We start from the raw sequence: 23,102 nt of genomic DNA on the forward strand, positions 1-23,102 counted from the left end.
AATTCAAACACTTGGAAGTAAAGACCATCTTTCTCAACAAAGTTTGGGTCACTCAGGAAATCAAAGAACTTAAACAATTCATGGAAACCAATAAGAATGAAGACCCATTGATTCAAAACCTATGGGATATGGCAAAGGCAATCCTAAGGGGGAATATATAGCCATTCAAGCCTTACTACTCAAAAACAAAAATAAAAACAAGACAAAACAAAACAAAAAACCAATAAACAAACTCTCTTTACATCTTAAAGAACTGGAGAATCAACAACACATTAAGCCTACGCCATGCATGATAAGGGAAATGATTAAGATTAGAGCAGAGATCAATGAATTAGAAAGCAGAGATACAGTAGAACACATCAATGAATCTGGAATCTTGTTCTTTGAAAGAATTAATAAGATAGATAAACCACTGACCAGACTAATCCAAAAGAAAAGAGAAAGGACCCAAATTAATAAAATGATGAATGAGAGGGGAGAGATCACAGCTAACACCAAGGAAATAGAAACAATTATCAGAAATTATTTTCAACAGCTATATGCCAATAAGTTAAGCAACCTAGAAGAAAAGAATGCATTCCTGGAAACCTATGAACTTCTAAGACTGAAACAGGAAGAAATTGACCACCTGAATAGACCAATAACTAGTAATGAGATTGAAGCAGTGATCAAAAATCTCCCAAAAAACAAGAGTCCAGGACCTGATGGATTCCCTGGGGAATTCTCCCAAACATTCAAAGAAGAAATAATTCCTATTCTCCTGACACTGTTTCAAAAAATAGAAACAGAAGGAAAACTTCCAGACTCTTTCTATGAGGCCAGCATTATCTTGATCCCCAAACCAGCCAAAGACTCCATCAAAAAGGAGAATTTCAGACCAATATCCCTGAAAAATATGGATGCCAAGATTCTCAACAAGATCCTAGCTAGTAAGATCCAACAGTACCTTAAAAAGTTATCCACCATAACAAGGTGGGATTTATCCCTGGGAGGCAAGGGTGATTAAACATTCACATATCAATCAGTGTGACAGAACAAATTAATAATAGAAGAGAGGAGAACCACATGGTCTTTTCAATTGATGCAGAAAAAGCATCTGACAAAATATAGCATCCTTTCTGATTGAAACTCTTCAGAGTATAAGGATAGAGAGACCATTCCTCAATTTCATAATATCCATCTCTGAAAAACCTACAGCAAATATCATTCTCAATGCGGAAAAGCTGAGAGACTTTCCTTTAAGATCAGGAACATGACAAGGATGCCTACTCTTGCCACTATTGTTCATCATAGTACTAGAAGTCCTAGCAACAACAATCAGACAACAACAACAAAAATAAATAAAAAATAAAAGGTATTCAAGTTGGCAAAGAAGAAGTCAAACTCTTTCTCTTCACAGATGACAGGATAATTCATGTGGAAAACCCAAGGCTCCACCCCAAAATTACTAGAACTCAGACAGCAATTCAGTAATGTGGCAGGATACAAAATTAATACAGAGAAAACAGTTGCTTTCTTATATAATAACAATAAAACTATAGAAAGAGAAATTACAGAATGAATTCCATTTACAGTGGCACCAAAAACCATAAAATACCTTGGAATAAACCTAACTAAAATGGTAGAAGATCTATACTCCAGAAACTACAGAACACTCATCAAAGAAATTGAAGACACAAAAAGATGGGAAAACATTCCATGCTCATGGATCAGAAGAACAAACATTGTCAAAATGTCTTTGCTTCCCAGGGCAATCTATACTTTCAATGCTATCCCGATCAAAATACCATCAGCATTTTCCAAAGTGCTGCAACAAAGATCCTAAAATTTGTATGGAACCAGAAGAGACCCCAAATCGCCAAGTAAATGTTGAAAAAGAAAAACAAAGCAGGAGGCATCATGTTGCCTGATTGCAAGCTTTATTACAAAGCTGTGATCACCAGGACAGCATGAAACTAGCACAAAAACAGACATAGACCAATGGAACATAGTAGAGAACCCATATATGGACCCCCAACTCTATTGCCAAAGAATCTTCAACAAAGCAGGAAAAAATACACAGTGGAAAGAGAGTCTCTTCAATAAATGTTGTTGGGAAAATTGGACAGCTGTGTACAGAAAAATGAAACTCAACCATTCTCTTACACCATACACAAAGATAAACCCTAAATGGACGAAAGACCTCAGTGTGACAGGAGTCCATCAGAATCCTAGAGGAGAACATAAGCAGTAACCTCTTCAACATTGGCCCTGGCAACTTCAAGACACATCTCTAAAGGAAAAGGAAACAAAAAAATGAAAATGAACTTTTGGGACTTTGTCAGGATCAAAAGCTTCTACACAGCAAAGGAAACAGTCAACAAAACAAAGAGGAATGGGAGAAGATATTTGCAAATGACACTACAGACAAAGGGCTGATATTCAAGATCTATGAAGAACTCCTCAAACTCAACACACACAAAACAGATAATCATGTCAAAAAAAATGGGCAGAAGACATGAACAGACTTCTCAAAGGAGACATACAAATGGCTAACAGACACGTGAAAAAATGTTCATCATCATTAGCCATCAGAGAGATTCAAATCAAAACCACCCTGAGATACAACCTTACACCAAGTAGAATGGCCAAAATTAACATGGCCAGGAGCAACAAATGTTGAAGAGGATATGGCGAAAGGGGGAACTCTCTTACAGTATTGGTGGGAATGCAAGTTGGTGCAACCACTTTGGAAAACAGTGTGGAGATTCCTTAAGAAATTAAAAATAGAGCTATCCTATGGCCATGCAATTACACTACTGGGTATTTACCCTAAAGATATAGATGTAGTGAAAAGAAGGGCCATCTGTACCCCAATGTTCATAGCAGCAATGGCCACAATAACCAAACTGGAAAGAGCCAAGATGCCCTTCAACAGACAAATGGATAAAGAAGATGTGGTCTACATATATATAATGAAATATCACTCAGCCATCAGAAATGATGAATACCCAACTTTTGCATCAACATGGATGGGACTGGAGGAGATTATGCTGAGTGAAATATGTCAAGTAGAGAAAGTCGATTATCATAGGGTTTCATTTACTTGTGGAACATAAGGAATAGCATGGAGGACGTTAGAAGGAAGGGGAAAATGAAGGGAGAGAAATCAGTGGGGGAGACGAACCATGAGAAACTGGACTCCAAGAAACAAACTGAGGGTTTTAGATGGGAGGGGGCAGGGCGATGGGTTAGCTTGATGATGGGCATTAAGGAGGGCACGTATTGCATGGGAGCCCTGGGTGTTATATGTAAACAATGAATCTTGGAACACTACATCAAAAACTAATGACATATACAGTACGGTGACTAACATAACATTAAAAATAAAAAAAAAGAAAGGAAGAAAATATGGCATCTATACATACAATGTATTTTATATGTATACTTAAGGGTTAGTGAATTCCTGATATTATACACATAGGATTTGCATTAGCACCATTATTAGGGTGTTTAGGGGGGTAGGTGTTCACTGCCATTATACATGTTTTAGTAAAGTCTAAAAAAGTTTTTTTTTAAAAAAGGGTTTTTTTTTTTTCTGACACTTGAAACACTTAACAAAGTATTTCTGGTGATAAGAAATAAAAATCATTTATTACTAGAAACATTTCAGTTACTAGGGAAGGGAATATAAAATAAACTTGCATATTGACTTCTCAGAAAATTTTAAATAAAGTATAATTTTAATAAAATTGTTAGTCATACCACTAGTAATCAAATTTGATTCTCTCTTTCTTAATTTAGAACTGCACATCAATTGCTTGCATAAAAGAAGACTCCTGTGAGAAATCAGTCCATGACTTTACTTGGATTTGCCCAAGTGGATACACTGGTGCATATTGTGAAATAAATATTGACAGTCATGCTGAGTCTGAACTGAATTTGGTCCTCTGGCTTAATGGATGGATTTGTGTTGATGGATCTGGACACAGGTTTTACTGCAGGTCAGTATTTATTTACCCATGATTAACCAAATATATATTTAGGAAAGCATATAAACATCTGAGTAGTGATGCAGTCTGAAAAGTAGATACTAAGTTTTTAAGTAAGTTTTCATCTTAAAGAAAGTTAAATCACAAATTTTAACCCAACAATTCTAAGAAAGCATTATTTTTATGTTTTTTCCAAATGCCATATATTCATATAAATCCCATGTTGGACTTCCAAATTTAATCTTCTCTCATTTTATAATTGCTTCATATCACCTATCTGTCCCAAAATTGAATTCCTATTCCTTTTCTTAAATATTACAACACATGAATGATAAATAGATCATTCATATTTATAATATACTTCTTATAGAGATTCATTCGTCTTCCTGCTCTCCTTATAATTCTAAGATCTTAACAACTGAAAATTTTTCATTTACTAAGATTTATAAAAATAAATTTATGCATCACTGTATTTTTGAACCAACTACTATTTAAGGTATCTTTTAAAAATTCTTAGGAGATGAATCTTCATTACCTTTATTCTTTATGTAATATATAATTGGCTGGTCATTTGAAAACATAGCCATTACCTGTTCAATCTGTAAAATATCAATTAAAACCACATATTTAAAAAGATAGTTTACCTCTACTATTTCAGTCTGATTTTCGAGAGCCTAATATCGAGTTAAAATCTGTGAACAACTGTATTTCTTCTAAATATCTTAAATTATTGAAAGGTTGAAATACTTTGTGTGTTTTGGCACATAATTATTTAGTGGTAGAGTGTTTCTATTATTTCTATATTTTGTCAACTATTTCCTTTTTAAATTATTAATATATGTTGCATTACATTTAATATTTCCACCACCATTATTTTCTTTGTTCAATACCTACAGTGGTTTTTGTCCTCTTGTCTATTTTGCTTCCTTTATCACATTATTTAGGCATATCTCTGGTAATGCACACATAGATGATAATTTCACATAGTCCCAACATTATTATTGCTTCATTTAGCATATGCAGTGTTAACTTATTATTATTACACAGTTATTCTCTATTACATATTGCTTAACATGCCATTTTTATTTGTAGTGTGTGCGTGTGTTGTATTGTCTCTGCTGTATTTTGTATTTCTAAGCTTGAATTTTGCTTGTTTTACTCTGGTGGTTTGATTAAATATAGAAAGTAAATATGTTTCTACTATCAACTGTAATTACATAAAATATCATAAATATGACTGCTTGACCACTGCAACGACCCTCTTGGTTATAACCTAATCAGTGCCTGGATAAGTCAACAACGGTAAGTTGAACATTTATTTCCAATGAATATGATGTTATAAATCAAGGTTCCATTCATGGAAACTCATTCAGTTCAATAAAAAAAGAAAGAAAGAAGTGAAACTAAAACTAAAATATGTGTTTTTACAACCTTGTTAATTCAAGAACTGTAAAAGCTACTCTATAAATCTTCCTTTTAGGGGATGTTAATCATGGGCTAGCTAAGCTGACCTTTCTTAAAGCATGAAGTCAAAGGAATTTAGACTGAAGAGGCTTGCTTCTTTTCCTGGCTTATCTCCCAGGAACAAGTATAGGCCACCATTAAAGCTACAAGGTTATTCCGACTTCATTTATATAAGAGTTGTCTGTTTTCAAAATTTTCACTGTTGATTCAATATGCCTGAAAGCTCCTGAAAGTCTGGGAATAGTAAATTTAAATGCCTTAGGAGTTTCAGTTTCTAAGGGACTCGTACAGCGACTGTGAGTAGTCATTGGTGCTGGTGCCAGGTTAGCATTATTCTCAAGATGTTTATTAACAAAAGAAAACTCATGGGATGGAATATTTTGCAAGTTAAATCATATATTTGTGTGTGGATTAAGGATTAACCTCTGATATATTTATTTAAACCATAATAAAATAATCATTTTTCTTTCTTTAAAAAAAATTATATTGAAACCTGGGGCACCTACGTGGTACAGTCGGATAAGCATTCAACTCTTGGTTTCTGCTCAGGTCCTGATTTCAGGGACTTGGGAAAGAGCCTTTGTCAGGCTCCACACTCAGCAAGGAGTCTGCTTGAGATTCTCTCTCCCTCTCCCTCTGTCCCTCTTGCTTGTGCTATCTCTCTCTCTCTTTCTCTGTCTCTAAAATAAATAAAATATTTTTTAAAAATTGTATGACTCCTGAAGCCAGATGATGTTTCAGATTTATTTGTGATATTTTAAAGATGAAATAAAAGCTATACTGATTTAAAAACAACAACAACAACAACTATACGAATCTTACTTACTTCTCACCCTTTTTTATCTGGTTTATAAATTTTTTCCTTGGGAGAATATTATATATTTTCTCTTACTTTTCAATGCATATGGACTTTTTTAAGTAGCTGGGATTTTTTCCATTGTAAATTTAATGCCCACTTAGCAAACCATGTTATTTTCTGTTTACAAAGTAATTTATTTTAATTCATTTTTCTTCAAGTGCCAATAACTTGGCTCACTTTTTGTTACATAATTTTTTAAGTTCACTCAGAGTCTCAGTTACTAACATTTTTATGCCTGTTTTATTGATCTTTATTGCTGTTTACACAGATGTCTCGTATGACCACTTTTATATTCCAACTCTATTAACCAGATTCTTCTTTATTGAATTATTTTTGTGTCTACAAGACTGTTTTAAATAATAGCCTTGCCCAGTTAAAGCAGTGGAGTAAAAGCATGTATTAATACAGTGGCATACCTGAGAAAGTACTTTAACTATATGTGGTAAGGTGACTTAGATACAGGGAGAAATTGATAAGCATATGTGGACCCATTTAAATATCTCCATTTTATTCCCCAGACATTGAGTATTGGGCTTCACTAGGTCTGAGGTGTGTCAGATTTATACTTTGGTGATCTCTGATTTTTTCTCATGAATACATCTGATTCATTTAAGTTACTTTATAAGTAGAAAAATGATACATTTTAAGAATAGCTAGGTATTAGGATACCTGGCTCACTCAGTCGGTAGAGGATGCAACCCTTGATCTTGGGGTTGTTAATTCAAACCCTGTGTTAGATGTAAAGATTACTTAAAAATAAAATCTTAAAAAAGAAAGTGTAGCTAGTATTTATTTTTTTTTCTTTTTTCTTTTTTTTTTAATCTTAATTTTTTATTTTTTTATAAACATATATTTTTATCCCCAGGGGTACAGGTCTGTGAATCACCAGGTTTACACACTTCACAGCACTCACCAAATCACATACCCTCCCCAATGTCCATAATCCCACCCCCTTCTCCCAAACCCCCTCCCCCTGGCAACCCTCAGTTTGTTTTGTGAGATTAAGAGTCACTTATGGTTTGTCTCCCTCCCAATCCCATCTTGTTTCATTTATTCTTCTTCTACCCACTTAAGCCTCCATGTTGCATCACCACTTCCTCATATCAGGGAGATCATATGATAGTTGTCTTTCTCTGCTTGACTTATTTCGCTAAGCATGATACGCTCTAGTTCCATCCATGTTGTTGCAAATGACAAGATTTCATTTCTTTTGATGGCTGCATAGTATTCCATTGTGTATATATACCACATCTTCTTGATCCATTCATCTGTTGATGGACATCTAGGTTCTTTCCATAGTTTGGCTATTGTGGACATTGCTGCTATAAACATTCGGGTGCATGTGCCCCTTTGGATCACTACATTTGTATCTTTAGGGTAAATACCCAATAGTGCAATTGCTGGGTCATAGGGCAGTTCTATTTTCAACATTTTGAGGAACCTCCATGCTGTTTTCCAGAGTGGCTGCACCAGCTTGCATTCCCACCAACAGTGTAGGAGGGTTCCCCTTTCTCCGCATCCTCGCCAGCATCTGTCATTTCCTGACTTGTTGATTTTAGCCATTCTGACTGGTGTGAGGTGATATCTCATTGTGGTTTTGATTTGTATTTCCCTGCTAGTATTTATTTTTTAAGCTTCTTGATTGTAGCTAAATTTTGAAAGGAATAGGTCATCCTTAAATAGAAAAAAAAGAGAAAAGGAAAAAAAAGGATGTACTGAAGTCTGACCTTTCAGAATATGCTCCTTGAAAATGGTAAAATGAATAAGCCAGTGATATGTAGCTCGTGTCTTCATGACTGTATATTTGTCTGTAAAATGAATTATGTCCATAATATTGCTTTGAATACTGACATAAATCAGTTAACCATTTTAAGCAAAATAAACTAGGATTAGTTTTAATTAGGAAAAATAACTGGTCTATTAGGTTCCAAGGAACATAATGTTTAAGTAATTCAACCATATTTTAAAGACAATTTTATAATCATACCTTAGATCCTTTCTTGAGACATGACAGGACATTTCAAATACTTAAATTTATTTTTAACAATATGTGTTCAGCAACTCAAACTCACGAGTGAGTTCATTTATATTGCCCACTGAAACATATTAAATTAATAATATGAATGTTGAAAATAAAAATATGGTCAATATTTGATAAATTTTAAAAATCTTTTCCATTGGGACGCCTGGGTGGCTCAGTGGGTTAAGCAGCTGCCTTCGGCTCCGGTCATGATCCCAGCGTCCTGGGATCGAGTCCCACATCAGGCTCCTTGCTCAGCAGGGAGCCTGCTTCTCCCTCTGCCTCTGCCTGCCATTCTGTCTGCCTGTGCTTGCTCTCTCCCCCTCTCTGTCTCTGATAAATAAATAAAATCTTTAAAAAAAAATCTTTTCCATTATTTGTTATTTAAAATAAATGAAAATAACCTTTTGTTCAGCAAATTTAATAATTATGATTGTATTTCTAGTCCTAAACTCAAATGGTTATTTCTTACTAGCACACTGAGTTTTAGGGTGACTAACACATTGAATTTTTGGACTGCAGAAGGTTATAGAGATTGCCTATGATAATCTGGTTAGTACATAGATGAAGGACCAAAAGCATAGGAGTTTTGTAATGTCAGTTGGCTTCAAAGTCATGATCAGGAAGAAGGTCAATTCCAGAATACAGTGAGGTTTGTTTTCTTTTATTTTTTTAATTTTTGTTAGAGTACTAATACAAAAAAAACATACATATAGTAAAAAAGAAAAATATATATACAGTCAGATGCCATGACTATTCTGTAGATATGGTTAACATCTCTTTTGTAGTTTATATCTTGGTACAAAGTTTAGAGACATTAATGACTTTGTTCAGTTTAATAATGGCTGCTTTCAGAAGTCCGTAAGTATTATTAACCATGTGTAACAGTTTAATAGCATTTTAATGTGTGCAAGCTTTATTAAACCATAAAAACTATGTTAAAATTACACTAAAATCCAAATTAGAATCACATGGCAGAGGGCTATAGTAATAAGTAAAAACATTATACATAACTTTTTTCTATGGCACCATGTAGATTATAAAGAATATAGCACATAATTTATAAAACAAAGCACTGAGACACAAAGATACTTGTTTTTGTTTTTAATGTGTGAAATCCTATTCCAGACAGTTTCTTCCCTTGGTGTCCTTTACTTTTGGGTTTTCCGAGTCCCTTTCTTTCTTTCTTTTTTTTTTAAGATTTTATATTTATTTGACAGAGAGAAATCACAAGTAGACGAAGAGAGAGGCAGTCAGAGAGAGAGGGGGGGGGAAGCAGGCTCCCTGCTGAACAGAGAGCCCGATGCGGGACTCGATCCCAGGACCCTGAGATCATGACCTGAGCAGAAGGCAGTGGCTTAACCCACTGAGCCACCCGGCGCCCTCTGAGTCCCTTTCTATCTGCCACAACTCTCCCGCCATCCTGTTGGAAATGTCCCCTCACTTTGATATTTCCTCCAAGTTCATTTCATCTTCATCATTGCCTCCATAGTCTTGCAGTGCTTTATATTGTTGCCCTTCTCATTCACCTAAGCTTCATTACACTTTCTGCCATGAACTGAGTGTAATTAGTTTGTACTACTATATGTATTATATTAAAAGAGGTAAAAATATTTGATTACTCACATTGGTATTTTTCCTTTTAAAAAATATTCAAGAAAGTCAGGAAAAACTAATAAATGTTTAATTATAAGATCTAAGCAACTGTAACATATTGTTAAATCAAATATCTGAGATATGGAAGCTTTCCTGAATCCTGTCATGAATCCCGTCATCCCAGGAAAGATAGATGCTATTTCTTTCTGTGCTTGGATAGAAAAATCAGAGGTGGTACATAACTTATGAAGTATGCAGGGTAAGAGTATTGATCTATAGTAACTTATTTTCAACAATCATCAATCACTTTTGCTACAAGTAAATTCATTTTATAACTTGGAATAAAACATCTGTATTTTAACAGTCATACTTACGTGGTTTTCCATTACATAGAGTTTATGTTTTTGGAAATATCAGATGGACTATGTAATCCTCTAACAACTTCTGATTTTGTTTACTCTCCAAAAAATAAAACTTTGACTAAGAATCAAAAATCAAATTTACAAATAATGCCATGATGAACATGATGAACACAGGGTTGCATATATCTTATTGAATTAATGTTTGTGGTTTCCTTGGGTAGATAGATACCCAGTAGTAGAATTACTGGATCATGTAGTATTTCTGTTTTTTTATTTTCTGAGGAACCTCCATACTGTCTTCCACAGTGGCTGCACCAATTTGCATTCCCACCAACAGTGCACCCTTGTGCATCTCATTTGTGGTTTTGATTGGCATTTCCCTCATTATTAGTGATGTTGAGCATCTTTTCATGTATCTGCTGTCCATTTGTGCTTCTTTGGAAAAATGTCTACTTGTGTCCTCTGCACATTTTTTTTTTTAAAGATTTTATTTATTTATCAGAGAGAGAGATGGGGAGAGAGCGAGCACAGGCAGACAGAATGGCAGGCAGAGGCAGAGGGAGAAGCAGGCTCCCCGCTGAGCAAGGAGCCCGATGTGGGACTCGATCCCAGGACGCTGGGATCATGACCTGAGCTGAAGGCAGCTGCTTAACCAACTGAGCCACCCAGGCGTCCCTCCTCTGCACATTTTTAATTGGATTATTTGTGGGGTTCTTTGGTCTTTTGCTGTAAAAGTTCTTTATATATTTTGGATATTAACCCTTTATTGGATATATCATTTGCAAATGTCTTCTCTCATTTGATAGGTTGACTTGTCATTTGTTGATGGTTTCCTTTGCTATGAAAAAGCTTTTTATTTTGGTGTAGTCTCAATAGTTTAATATGCTTTTGTTTCCCTTGCCTGAGGAGAGCTATCTAGAAAAATGTTTTAATGTCAAAGAAATTATTGCCATTGTTTTATTCCGGGAGCTTTAAGTTTTCAGGACTCATATTTAGGTATTTAATCCATTTTGAGTTTATTTATGTGTATAGTATAAGAGAATGGTTCCATTTCCTTATTTTGCATGTAGCTGTCCAGTTTTCCCAGTATGATTTGTTGAAGAAACTGTCTTTTCCTCATTGTATATTCTTGTCTCCTTTGTTGTAGATTAATTAATTAACTATATAAGTGTGGTTTATTTCTGGGCTATCTATTTTGTCCCATTATCTGTGTGTCTATTTTTTGTGCCAGTGCTATACCGTCCTGATTGCTATAGCAGTATAGTATATCTTAAAATTTGGCGTCGTAATTGTCTCCGGCTTTGTTCTTATTTTTCAAGGTTGCTTTGGCTATTTAAGGTTCTTTATGGTTCCATACAAATTTTAGTGTTAATTTGTTCTAGTTCTATGGAAAATGTTATTGGTATTTTCATGTGGATTGCATTAAATCTGTAGATTGACAGAGAATGGATTGACCCTGCTTGTTTGGTGTTGACTTTAGCCTGGAATTTGCTTGCCTTTTACAGGAGCATATAGATTGGAGTTATTTCAAAGCACAGAAAGATGGGAATAAACAAACACAAATGCTAATATAGTTAGTAAATATTCTTGGATACTCTCTAGAGCTCATGATTTTTCATGTTACCTCTCTTTACTGACCTAAGAGTTGCCTGCAGAATTGTATAACACAGGCCAGGGCCAAGAGAGTGGGGATGAGGACACATCTCATTTTCATTACTAAGATAAAACTGTTGGATCTTTATTCTGTATTTTCCTCAAGTAACTGCAAAATATTTGGTTTAGAGATTTATTTCCATTCCTCTTTTAAGAATTCAGTAACTGATAACTGTTTCTTCCAAAATATATTGATAATATTTCATCCAATTCATGAGCAGGGAATATTTTTCTATTTACTTTAACCACTGTGTTTTTAACATGAATTACAGATCTTCAAACTATAAGTATATTCAATCACTTTTAAATATAATTTCACTAAATCAACATCGTACTACTAAGATAGAATTACATTAATATCAGCATATTTTCAACCTTTTCATAACCTTTGAAATTGAGTTTGAATATAATGCATGTACTTTCTTCTCTGTTTAGTGCTATTGTGATATACATGTTCTTTGTCATTCCATATGTAAGTAAGTACAGCTATATGATCAATGGTTAGCATTTATATTGTAGTTTGCCTTTCAAAATATCTGACAGTAATTCATAACCAAATCACTATTTTTAAAAGATAAATTTGTATTATTTTAGACCCAAAACAATGTCAAACACACCAAATATGACAGTAAACCGCCCCCCAAAAGTTCATGTGTTAAAAAGAAAATTTAGGGCAGTGTGTTAAGACTCTGCCTTCGACTCAGGTCATGCTCTCAGGGTCCTGGGATCCAGCTCCGCAATGAGCTCTCTGCTCAGCAGGGAGCCTGCTTCCCCATTTCTCTCTCTCTGCCTCTCTGCCTACTTGTGATCTCTGTCTCTGTCAAATAAATAAATAGTTCTTTTAAAAAATTTATATTAGTGACAAACTCTCTTTATTCAATATGATAAATTTGACTCTATAAAACACACATAAGGTTTGCTATATTTCACAAAATTAAGTTTTATGTAGATTTTTATTCCTCTAGGGGACATAGTGAAGGTCATTTTAGTTTATTACCACATATAGAAAATAAAATAACATTAATGATCTACTCATAAAATTATACAGAAAGTTGGTGATTGCTATATCTTTCAGGCAAATATTCATTTAATTTCAAAAGATTAGAATTGAGAAAGACATGAATTTCATGTAATGCTAATTTTTAGGCAATTTAATTCAGTAAGTAATTCTTGAAAAACTACTGTACAAAACAATATCCTTGAGGTTGGAATCTCAAAGCTTCATATGATTTCACTCATATGTGGAATTTAAGAAACAAAACAAACAAACAAAAGAAGATATGAGCAAAAAAAAGACTCTTAAATATGGAAAACAAACTGGCAGTGCCCAAAGGAAGTGGGTGGGGGATAGGTGAAATAGGTAAAGGAGTGTAAGAGTACCCTTACCTTGATGGGCACTGAGAAATGTATAGAATTGTTGACTAATTACATTATATACCTGAAACTAATATTATACTGTACATTAATTATACTTCAATAGAAAATAAAATATCAAAAAGAATACCTTTTTTCAGTGTATACATCATTTACTAATTCCTCTTAGAATGATGTGATTTTTAATTTCTGTTTATCAGCAGATAAAATAACAGTTTAACACTATTTTTTTTCAAATGTATATTTGTTTATTTTAAGGTTCAGTGCTTGTCCTGTATTGGAAACTAACTGTATGAAAATTTGCCAAATGCAAATTTTAAGCAAATATATGATTATTCAAAAAATCACTTACTATTTTATTTTTCTGTTGTTAATGCAATGAATTTACAGGATTACCAAATATGTAAGAGTGTTTATGCAAAAGCTTGACCAGGTATCTTTGGGATTAATAAGGTTGAACTTTGAAATAAAAATAAAATGCTTGCTCTGGGGAAAAAAAAAAAGAAACAAAAACAAAGAACGAACAAATTTTCTGATTATATTCTACACTATACTTACACAGATATTTTAAACAATGAAGAAAAAATTAAAGCTGAAAATGTTTTCTCTTGGCGATTATAATAATTTTGGTTTGCTGCGATGGTTTAAAAGAGTTTTCAGAAAGTTCTCTCTTCCACAATAATAAACAGTGTCAGAATTTGATCTCTGCCTACCTGATTGGACAGAATTAAACTTTAATGCCATATTCTGCAGTCTAGTTTGACAGTACTTTTTCATCAAAGACATTGGGCAGTAAGGAAAGAAAAAAAAATTGCTCATACTTTTTATTGTCAGTGGAATTAACTGTATCTCTACAGGTCAGGGCATCAGTGCGTTTACAGCATGCTTTAGTTCCTTAGCAATACCTTTTGTAGACCAATTTATATGGCTGAAAAGTCTTCTTGCCTTCCAAATTTAATAGCATGATTTTTCCTTACCCATAAAAGTTTTCCAAGCTTCTCTCAAATATTTTAAATCTGGGAGAACTATAAACCTACTAGTGAGATTTTTGAAGATTATCTTATAAGTAGTTTAAATCGAATTATCAGTGCAACTATTTGTGTGGGAAGAAGAGACAGAAACAAATTGTGTGTATATGTATGTGTTTGTGAGTGTGTATGTGAGAGAGAGTGTACAAAATTAGAGAACTATTAATATCCTCCAGTACTTTAGCCATAGAAAGGAATTCACTTTGTTTTTATATATATTGATCACATATTTTCAGAATAGCATTATATTGTGTTATATATAACCTACTCACTCTACATAAATATCTTTTTTAAAAATTAACTAGCTCATCTGTTTATATAACAAACACTTATTAAGTATTTCTGACCTGGCATATAGGTTTAGGGATAAATATGTATCTTAAATGAATAAGTTCGCAGTTTATTAAGGAAATCTGTAAAAATAAATATAACAGAGTGTGTAAGAGCAACATACTACAAATACATAATAATCTTCAGTGGGAAAATGCAGTAAAAAGTTACCTACTCAGTTTTGATGGACTCTTTAAGGCTTTCAAAGGAGGTATCCTTTGACTTCCACCTTAAAGGAGGAGCACATCACACTGATATATTTCATAACAAAAGCAGAAGAAAAAAAACATGAAGCAAGGAAAAGTGAAATAGCCTGAAGATGTGGCTGGATTATAAAGATTTCATTGTCATTTAAGTTAAAAATATGAATTGTAGGACTTTGGACTTAATCTGTAAATAACAAGAGAAAGTCCTTTAAATGCTTGTAAGGCAGGAGTTAAGTGGTCAAATTTTAGAGAAGTAACTTTGGGAACTATTTATTTGGCTAAGGAAATAAAGTACCAAGTACTTAAGTGACCTAGATAAGGGTGATGTGAGTCCACAAAAAGACCATGAAAAGGGAGAAAATGGGTAGGGTTGAAAGAGATTTGGGAGGTAAAAATCAAAGATTTTAATATTGGTTGAATGTGGGAATAGAAGGTTCAGGAAGGCTCTACATTTTTTAGGCATTGTTGTTTATATGGATTCAAATGTAAAAATATCATGACCATTTATGTGATAATCATTATCTTTAGTCCAAGGGGGAATAGATCTTAGATTCTCCTGCCTCTGTGGTAGTTCTGTGGCTTTTTCAGAATGAATTGTTAGCCCAAAGCCTTTTAACTTAAATGATATAAAAGAGCTAGACAGAGTGAATCTTCTGTTGACCTAGAGACATAATAAATTTTAGAATTAGGACCTATTCTCTCACGTATACTTTCTTCCTCTTCTGTTATTTAATTAAAATAATCTAATAATTTTTCAGGAAATTAAATAAAAGTACTTAAAACATATGGAAAGAACTGTTGATCTGTAAATACTTTGTTTTTAAATTTATTCTTTAGTATCTCAAAACCTCATATGCTGATGTATTAAAACTGAGTATCATGCTATTAACTACATTTCAATATATCTGTACATAAGAAAATGGAGACCCTTAAAATCTGTAGGGATGTGTGAGTTCATAAAGTCAGAATTTATAAAATTAATGGAGAAAAAAATAAAATTGATGCATTACAGGCTTTTGTAATAGTACAAATTAATTACTTACTGTATACGACAATGCTGACATACGTACATGTGGCAAGATTTCCCTTTGATCCTTTAAGGAAATTAACCTAAAATAAGTGATCTACTTTTTAGTTTGGGTACTCTAATATTTATTATATATTATTTAATATCACTAAAATTATATTGAATGAAAGAATAATTTTAATAATATGCATATATATCATTAGTTTATTCATAAGTTATATATAATGTATAAGGTATTAAATCCCATTCTTAGTATCTCTTTTGAGTATCTAATAAATAAAGTGGGCAGGTGTTACATGGGTATTGGAAAAGCTCTTTTTTTTTGAAAGTTTGAATGCCATCTGGCTTCTTGGCAACATGAATAGACAGTCTACATTTATGGGTTTAGAGATCTCATGTCTATCACTTATTTAAGATTTATATGGAAAATTAGAAAATGCAAGCACTTATATGCAGGTACTGAACTTTAAGCACATTTTAAATGTCTTTTCAAAATTGTATTTAGAATATAAAAGCATATTCTTATAATTTGTATTTTATGATTTATAAGATTTATGCTAGTTCTCTAAATACAAACTTACGTTCAGAGAAAAAAATATAGATAAGCTTTATCTCCTACAATTGGTCAACCATGCAAGATGTTACTATATGAAATGTTAAATATACCATTTTTATCACTCTTTAGAAGCACAATATAAGCATGCCTTGGGAGAACAGCAATGCCCATAGATGTCACTGATCATCATATTTTTCTATTCCTTTGCCAGATCGTATTTCTTGAAAAAATCATTCATTTAATTCCAAACTCACAAGTTCATGAAAATATATTTAGATAAATTTGGGGGCTGCAATGTGGCTTTGAATATAAATTTAAGATCTTTAAACTGGGATTCATTTATGAAGATTAATAGATGTTTTTGCCAATTCTGGCTATTACTTCAATGTCCTATCCCTTAATAAAATTAATCTTACTAACCTGTACTCTTGAAGAATAAGGCTGTTCTTATTGCCAGGTTCACTTTGTTTTCTTTTCTTGCATCTGATCCTAGTACTTCTTTCTTTTGGCCAATTGCTTGCTTCCCTACACAGCATGTATCACAACATTTGGTATTTGGAAGGTGGAACTGGCTGATGTTGACCAACCTAATTAGGATTTGCTAGGCACTAGGAACTAAACTCCCGTCAGATTTTTCTCCTTGTTTGAAATCCTGCAGTGCTTTGGAGAAGCAGTTACGTTTGTGACTATCATGGAGAGTATTGACAATGAAAGTGTAAGTGGCATGAATCATCCCTCACCATATCCCAGTGTAAGAAATACTAATTACTTGGAACACCTGACTGGCTCAGTCAGAAAAGCATGCAGCTCTCTATCTTGAGATTGTGAGTTCAAGCTCCATGTGGGGTGTAGAGATTACTAAAATAAATAAAACTTAAAAAAAAAAAAGAATTGCTTAGTTTTTCTAAATTAAAATATAAGTGCGCGCCAAGCCTCAAATCCTAGGATGATATAATATGAATTTCATTAATGTGTCTTGGCATTTCTCACATAACCTGGAGTCACATGAAAATATCTTAGGCTTAAAAGGAATGTAGGATAGGCAGGTAAAGTACTCTTTTTTTTAGTAAATATATTCAAAGTCAAGTCTACATCATTAATTTGAGAAGAAACAATCCTACTCTTTGCAGCTTAACTTGGCTTTGCAACACTTGGCCAGAATTGGCAGTTTGGACACCTCAGAAGGTACCATCTGTGTGTATCAGGCTGCTATCTGCTTCCGTAGTTGTGCCATTTCTCCATGGAACTTAAGGGGAATAGGGTGGGTCCCTAGTATTTTCAGAACCTGAAATTCAATTTGGTATCAGATAACTTGGGGTCACATTAAATCTCTTCTTTTAAAGGGTTGATTGCCCTACCAAATCTCTAACTTCTGTCTCCTAACCCTGCTGGCATGTCTCACGTTATGTCTTTAATGAGCTTTTAAAAATGCACTGCTAGTCTCTCCTTCCTGGGAGTAATGGGAAAACAACTCACTGGGAAAACGACCAGTCAGATATCTCTTTCCTCACTATTTATTCTATGATTCCTTTCATTGGAAGCCTGTGTGTCTTTTAATGAATGTCCCATGCCAGTAGCCCTATATAAATTTGAGTCTTTGAATGGATTCCTAGGATAATTGCTTCTACATAAAAAGCACAGTTTTCCATTATGGGACAAAATATCAATAACTTATTATGTGACTTGGATACAGAATGGATTTTCAGAAGCATTTCATAGTCCTTTATTTCACTCAGTACCATCCAGATGTATGCTTGTTTTCTCTTTATTCTATTTTCTTTATCACAGAAGCATTTTTAAATCCGCTTTGGTTTAGGTATAGACTAGTGGTATATTCTAAATCAGTAGTTACTTCTCAGAGTCCAGACCCCTCCCTGTTTGCCATACTGTGACTGGGTCAACACTCTTGTCTGAAAACCATCTTGTTTCGTTTCTATAGATTGCTACCATTAGACTATGCATATGCCCAGACTGCAATCTCTTAGCAATCCTGGATGAATTACTTATACATAGCAGATCTAAGTGTGTATATGTTTGTAAGAAGTGGCATATTCTTTATTTTTTTCTGAATCAAATCCACTCTACTCTACAACCCCAGCATAGAAGGACAACATGCCCTGCTAGAGAATACTATAGATATACCCCCCCATCAAGAATTGTGTTTCTTTTTTATATTTGAGATATTTACTCCTCTATCGTCAATACTGCCCTTCATCTTGCTCTTTTTCTTTGCCTGGTTTACAATTCTCCCAGGAAACCCAAATATCATACTCTGTATTCTTTAAAAATAAAAGCCAACTTCTACTTCTGTCCCTGTAGTATAAAAGTTTAAAGTGCAGAAGAGAATGAATGTTTGGTGTGTGTGTGTAGAACAAAATAATGCAAGTCTATATCCCAATTATTTATCCTGTAATATGCTTTCAAAATATCATAGCTATGGGGATTATGTAAGTTGCCTATTGCATGAAATAAAAAGAGTTGGAATTAATATAATAAAACAGGTGAGGAAGGGAAAATTTATTCTAGTGACTGGACACAACTATGAGTAAAAACATTCACTAGAATATTTACTCATGAAATTAAAGCCATTGAACTTGAGACCATAAATAAAATGAAAAGTAGCTATCAAAGTTAATGTATTTTTTATCATGTCTAGAACAGGATCTAGTTAACATCCGCAACAGTTAATTTATAACACTCTATTAAAACCGCACTTAAATAAAATTGTTAAATATACATTTGAGCATTTTTTTTTCAGCTACTAAACAGACCCAGTTCTTGTACATTATTCACTGATCACTTATGATCCTTCATATCAGGGCGTCCCCTCAATTGTATCAATTGTTATATCAATCCGTTTTTTGCTTTTTTAATTTGCAAGTATTTTATATACTTTACCCCTCAAAGTTGTAAAATGTACCTAAAAAAATAGAATTAACTGCTTTACACAGTAAACTCAAGGCCTAAGATATTTACATAATTATTGTCTAGTAAAGAACCATTTCCTGTTCGGACTCTCCATATACCGTTTATTCTTATAACTAGTACTAAGAGGTGGCATTCTTTTTAAGATCATGTAATGAAAAGCAGTGGGGCAAATGTTGAAAGACCAAACATATTTATTATCTAAATGACTTCCATATATCGGTTTTGAGTTATTCATGAATAAATTTTTGCTTCAGGATAATTACAGATTTACATGTCTCTGCATATCCTGGATATTTAGATAATTACTAAAAATTTATATATATATATATAAATATATATATGCCCCCTTTGGGAACTCCTTGTTCTAACATTCTAAATTTAATAGCACACTATATGAAATAAATTTTTGGTTCAAAGGTACACACCAGTTTTGCAGAATCGAAAACATTAACTCCTTAAAATATTTAAATTTCCCCATGCTTTAGCACTTCAGGTATAATTCTGTATCTGTTACCTTTTGTTAATTTTTCAGAGGCAAATGATCTCACTCTAATCATAGAAATTAATATAAGGCATAAAAATTAACTCCCTTTTCACATTTTGCTATTGTGTAACTTTAGGTAGGATTTAACCCTTAGGGTGTCTCTTTGGTAGTGTTTTCCAGACTAGGGACCATAGACATATACTTCATGTCTAAAAACTCTCCATAGTATTGATCTTAATTTTATATTTTAATACTTATCAATACCCCAAAACACAAATTATTTCCTAGTTATTTGGATTGTGAATGTGTGTAATTAGGTACTGGCACAGAATTTATGGCTTACAAACACCTTTCTTTTTCTCATTACATTGTAGCCTAGTAGTATTACTTTCATTATCAGAGATTAATAGAAAATAATCTGGGCAGGGTTATTTTGTATATTTGGAATTGGAGCCAAGTGATAGCCACCTGACATCATATTATAGCAGGATGAGAGAAGATTTTATAGTAATTTGAACACAAAAGTGTGAAAGAATTGAGTCATTATAGAGCAAAGAGGAGTACAGATGGGCTGAGCCACATTGAATATGCATGACAATGGTGAATATCATAGTCATGTTACATCCAGTGGGAACAATTCAGCAAACAATGTCAATCATATAAAATTACTGTTAATTTAAACCTTACTAGCTTTGTAATTCTGTGAGTCCTCTTTTAAAACTTCTCTCTGGTCATATAGTTCAATGAAAACTATAAATATATAGAGTTTTTAACATGTTTTATGTTTAGTTAAAAATGATATTGAACATAAATCAGTACAACATGGTAGAATATGAGAATAGCCTTTCCTTTAAATAGGTCTTAAGCCTGGAGCACATTGAAGTTAGTATTTGAAGAAATTAACTATAATTATTAGTTTATATTTTTATGCAGGTTTAAGACAATTTTAAACACAAAATAAGACAAAAAATATCTGTAGTTACTGCTACCAATTAAATCATCACTAATTCAAAGTTACAGATTGTCTAAGTTTTCTCTTTGGTTACACATTTCTATCTAGCTAAATGCTTAAGATGTAAGTATAATCTTAAATAACTCATGAAAATATTGCATTGTGTAATCTATTCCTATGCTGTCATGAAGTTTCCTCTTAAAAATTTTAAATTTACTTTTCTCAATTAGCAAGAACTGGAAAATCTTTATGGTACATAGTTCTTGATGTCCTTTCTGTAAGAATGCTGTTGTGCATAAACGTAAATTTTAGGTTCTAAGGAATGAACACCTAATTTCTTAAAATTATTATTTCAATGACATTTACGTACCAACTTAAAACTCACCTTAGCCATTTTAATATTATTACTTCAATAACATTTATTTACCAACTTAAAAAGCAATATAAAAAACAGTATTTTTTTTTTCTTGCAGAGTTATCTTGGAAGTGTTTTATAAGACTTGTAAGGTTTATGTATTTCTCCTGGTCTTATACTAAAATAGACTGGTATGTTATATAGCTTTCTCCTACATTATGCAAAACAATGAACTATGATGAAAGGAGAATGGGAGAAACTGTAATCCATGAAAACTCTCTTAGGCTTATATTTATAGGAAAAAGAGAAAGCATAAAGAGAGTTAAGTTAAATCTGATGTTTCTAGCATGTGAAAAAACTGCATATAAAACATTGGTCATAAATTTACAAATAAAATCTAAAAATCTAATACAGGATGTTTTTAAACTGTGGAGTCAATTTTCCCCTTCCATTTTCTTTCTTCTTTTATTAAGAAAAAGGCAGAAATAAATAAATAAATAGGGAGAATAATAAAGAAAAAAATGCCTCTTGAGAATGTGTCATTTTGCTCTTGCTTTGACTTTCAGTAAGATACCAGCAATTGTATCTTTGAAATGATAAACCTTTTACAAGTTAAGCCTTGCATAGCAGTAAGAAACAGTTGAAAATAAAACGTGATCTCATTCGTGGTTCCTTTCTCTACATTTTCCTTAGTGATACTGAAGTAGGGTGATTTTACTCTGATATTTAAAGTCTTCACTGAAGGATCTATTTCAACTTGTCTTGCTTTCAGTGCCACAGATTAATTGGAAAATCCCTTTAACTGTATTGCTTTCCCGTACACTTGTTTAACTTGTAGAATAGTCATATATTTATTATATTCTTTCTTGTAGCTTATCAGGAGATTGCTAATTGATAATTAGGTGCAGCCATATTTTTCTTCTTCATCTCTTATGATTAAACTAACTTTGAATTTGTAATTCTCATTTAATCTATATCACCACTTAAGTGCTATAAATAATTATACTTTCATGCCCTAAAGTCAAAAATCTCTTTAAAGGCCTTATTCTTCTGTTTCTGCCATATTTTTGCATTTGTTTTGGTGACTAAACACAAACTCTGTTCTTTTCCTCTTACTTGTTTTTACATATAAAACCCATAAAGCAAAGTGAAAAGGTCTCCTTTAGTGTCTTCTAGAAGATAAACTTTTTGTTAAAAAAAAAAAAGAGAGAGAGAGAGAGGGAGAGAGAGAATCTAAAGAGAAAATCAATGTGATGATAAATGACTCATTATTTGTTTTGTGTCAGGAGTTTTTAGTTATAGCTTCTTCATAAAAAACAAAGAATGAATCAATGACAAGTTGTTTCTCCCCACAAACTAATCATAACAAAGATTATTCACATTCCCCTAGTTTTGGCACTTATACTTGTCTTTGGATTTTTTTGTTTCAAGTACTTATTGAGTATAGGCTATGTGTTTGCTAGTGTGTCAGGAATTAAAATTGAATATAGGAAAAATATAAGCATCTTAAAGAGCTTAGTCTTGGCAGTAAAGCACAGCAAACAGTCTAGAGAGAGAAGAAAATAATGCAATGTAGTAAATGACACTTTGGGCTAAAAAGACAGTACCATGAAGGGAAATCCTCTAATTCAAAGTCAGGAAAAATGTCTTGGTATGTTACCGCTAAACTACAATATGGAGAATATTAAGGAAAATATAATTTTGATAGTGGAATTAGGGTAGGTAGAAGAAAATTGTGAATATTTATAGCACTGAAAATAGCTTAATATTCATGGAGCATGTGAGCATATATGCATGTGTGTGTATATGTGTGTGTGTGTTGGCACCATGTTCATATTCATCTGGTTGGGAAAGGCAAAGGGATGGTTTCTGAGTGGAATCAAGTGCAGGAGTGGCTGAGAGTTAGATTATTAAGCACTTTGTGTGTACCATTAAGA

At 33.0% G+C, this 23,102-nt stretch overlaps 1 protein-coding gene across 1 annotated transcript in view; it reads left to right on the plus strand.

Annotated features, from left to right (window-relative positions):
- LOC101670523 (eyes shut homolog) overlaps nucleotides 1-23,102 on the plus strand; it is an 858,786-nt gene that overhangs the window by 632,083 nt on the left and 203,601 nt on the right. The window contains 1 exon segment of the mRNA XM_045069380.1: nucleotides 3,784-3,983. Within this exon segment, the coding sequence (XP_044925315.1) occupies nucleotides 3,784-3,983 (200 nt within the window).

The sequence above is a fragment of the Mustela putorius genome, unplaced genomic scaffold (assembly GCF_011764305.1).
Source record: "Mustela putorius furo isolate JIRA1106 unplaced genomic scaffold, ASM1176430v1.1 tig00003927_pilon_pilon_pilon, whole genome shotgun sequence".
Classification (NCBI taxonomy): Eukaryota; Metazoa; Chordata; class Mammalia; order Carnivora; family Mustelidae; genus Mustela; species Mustela putorius.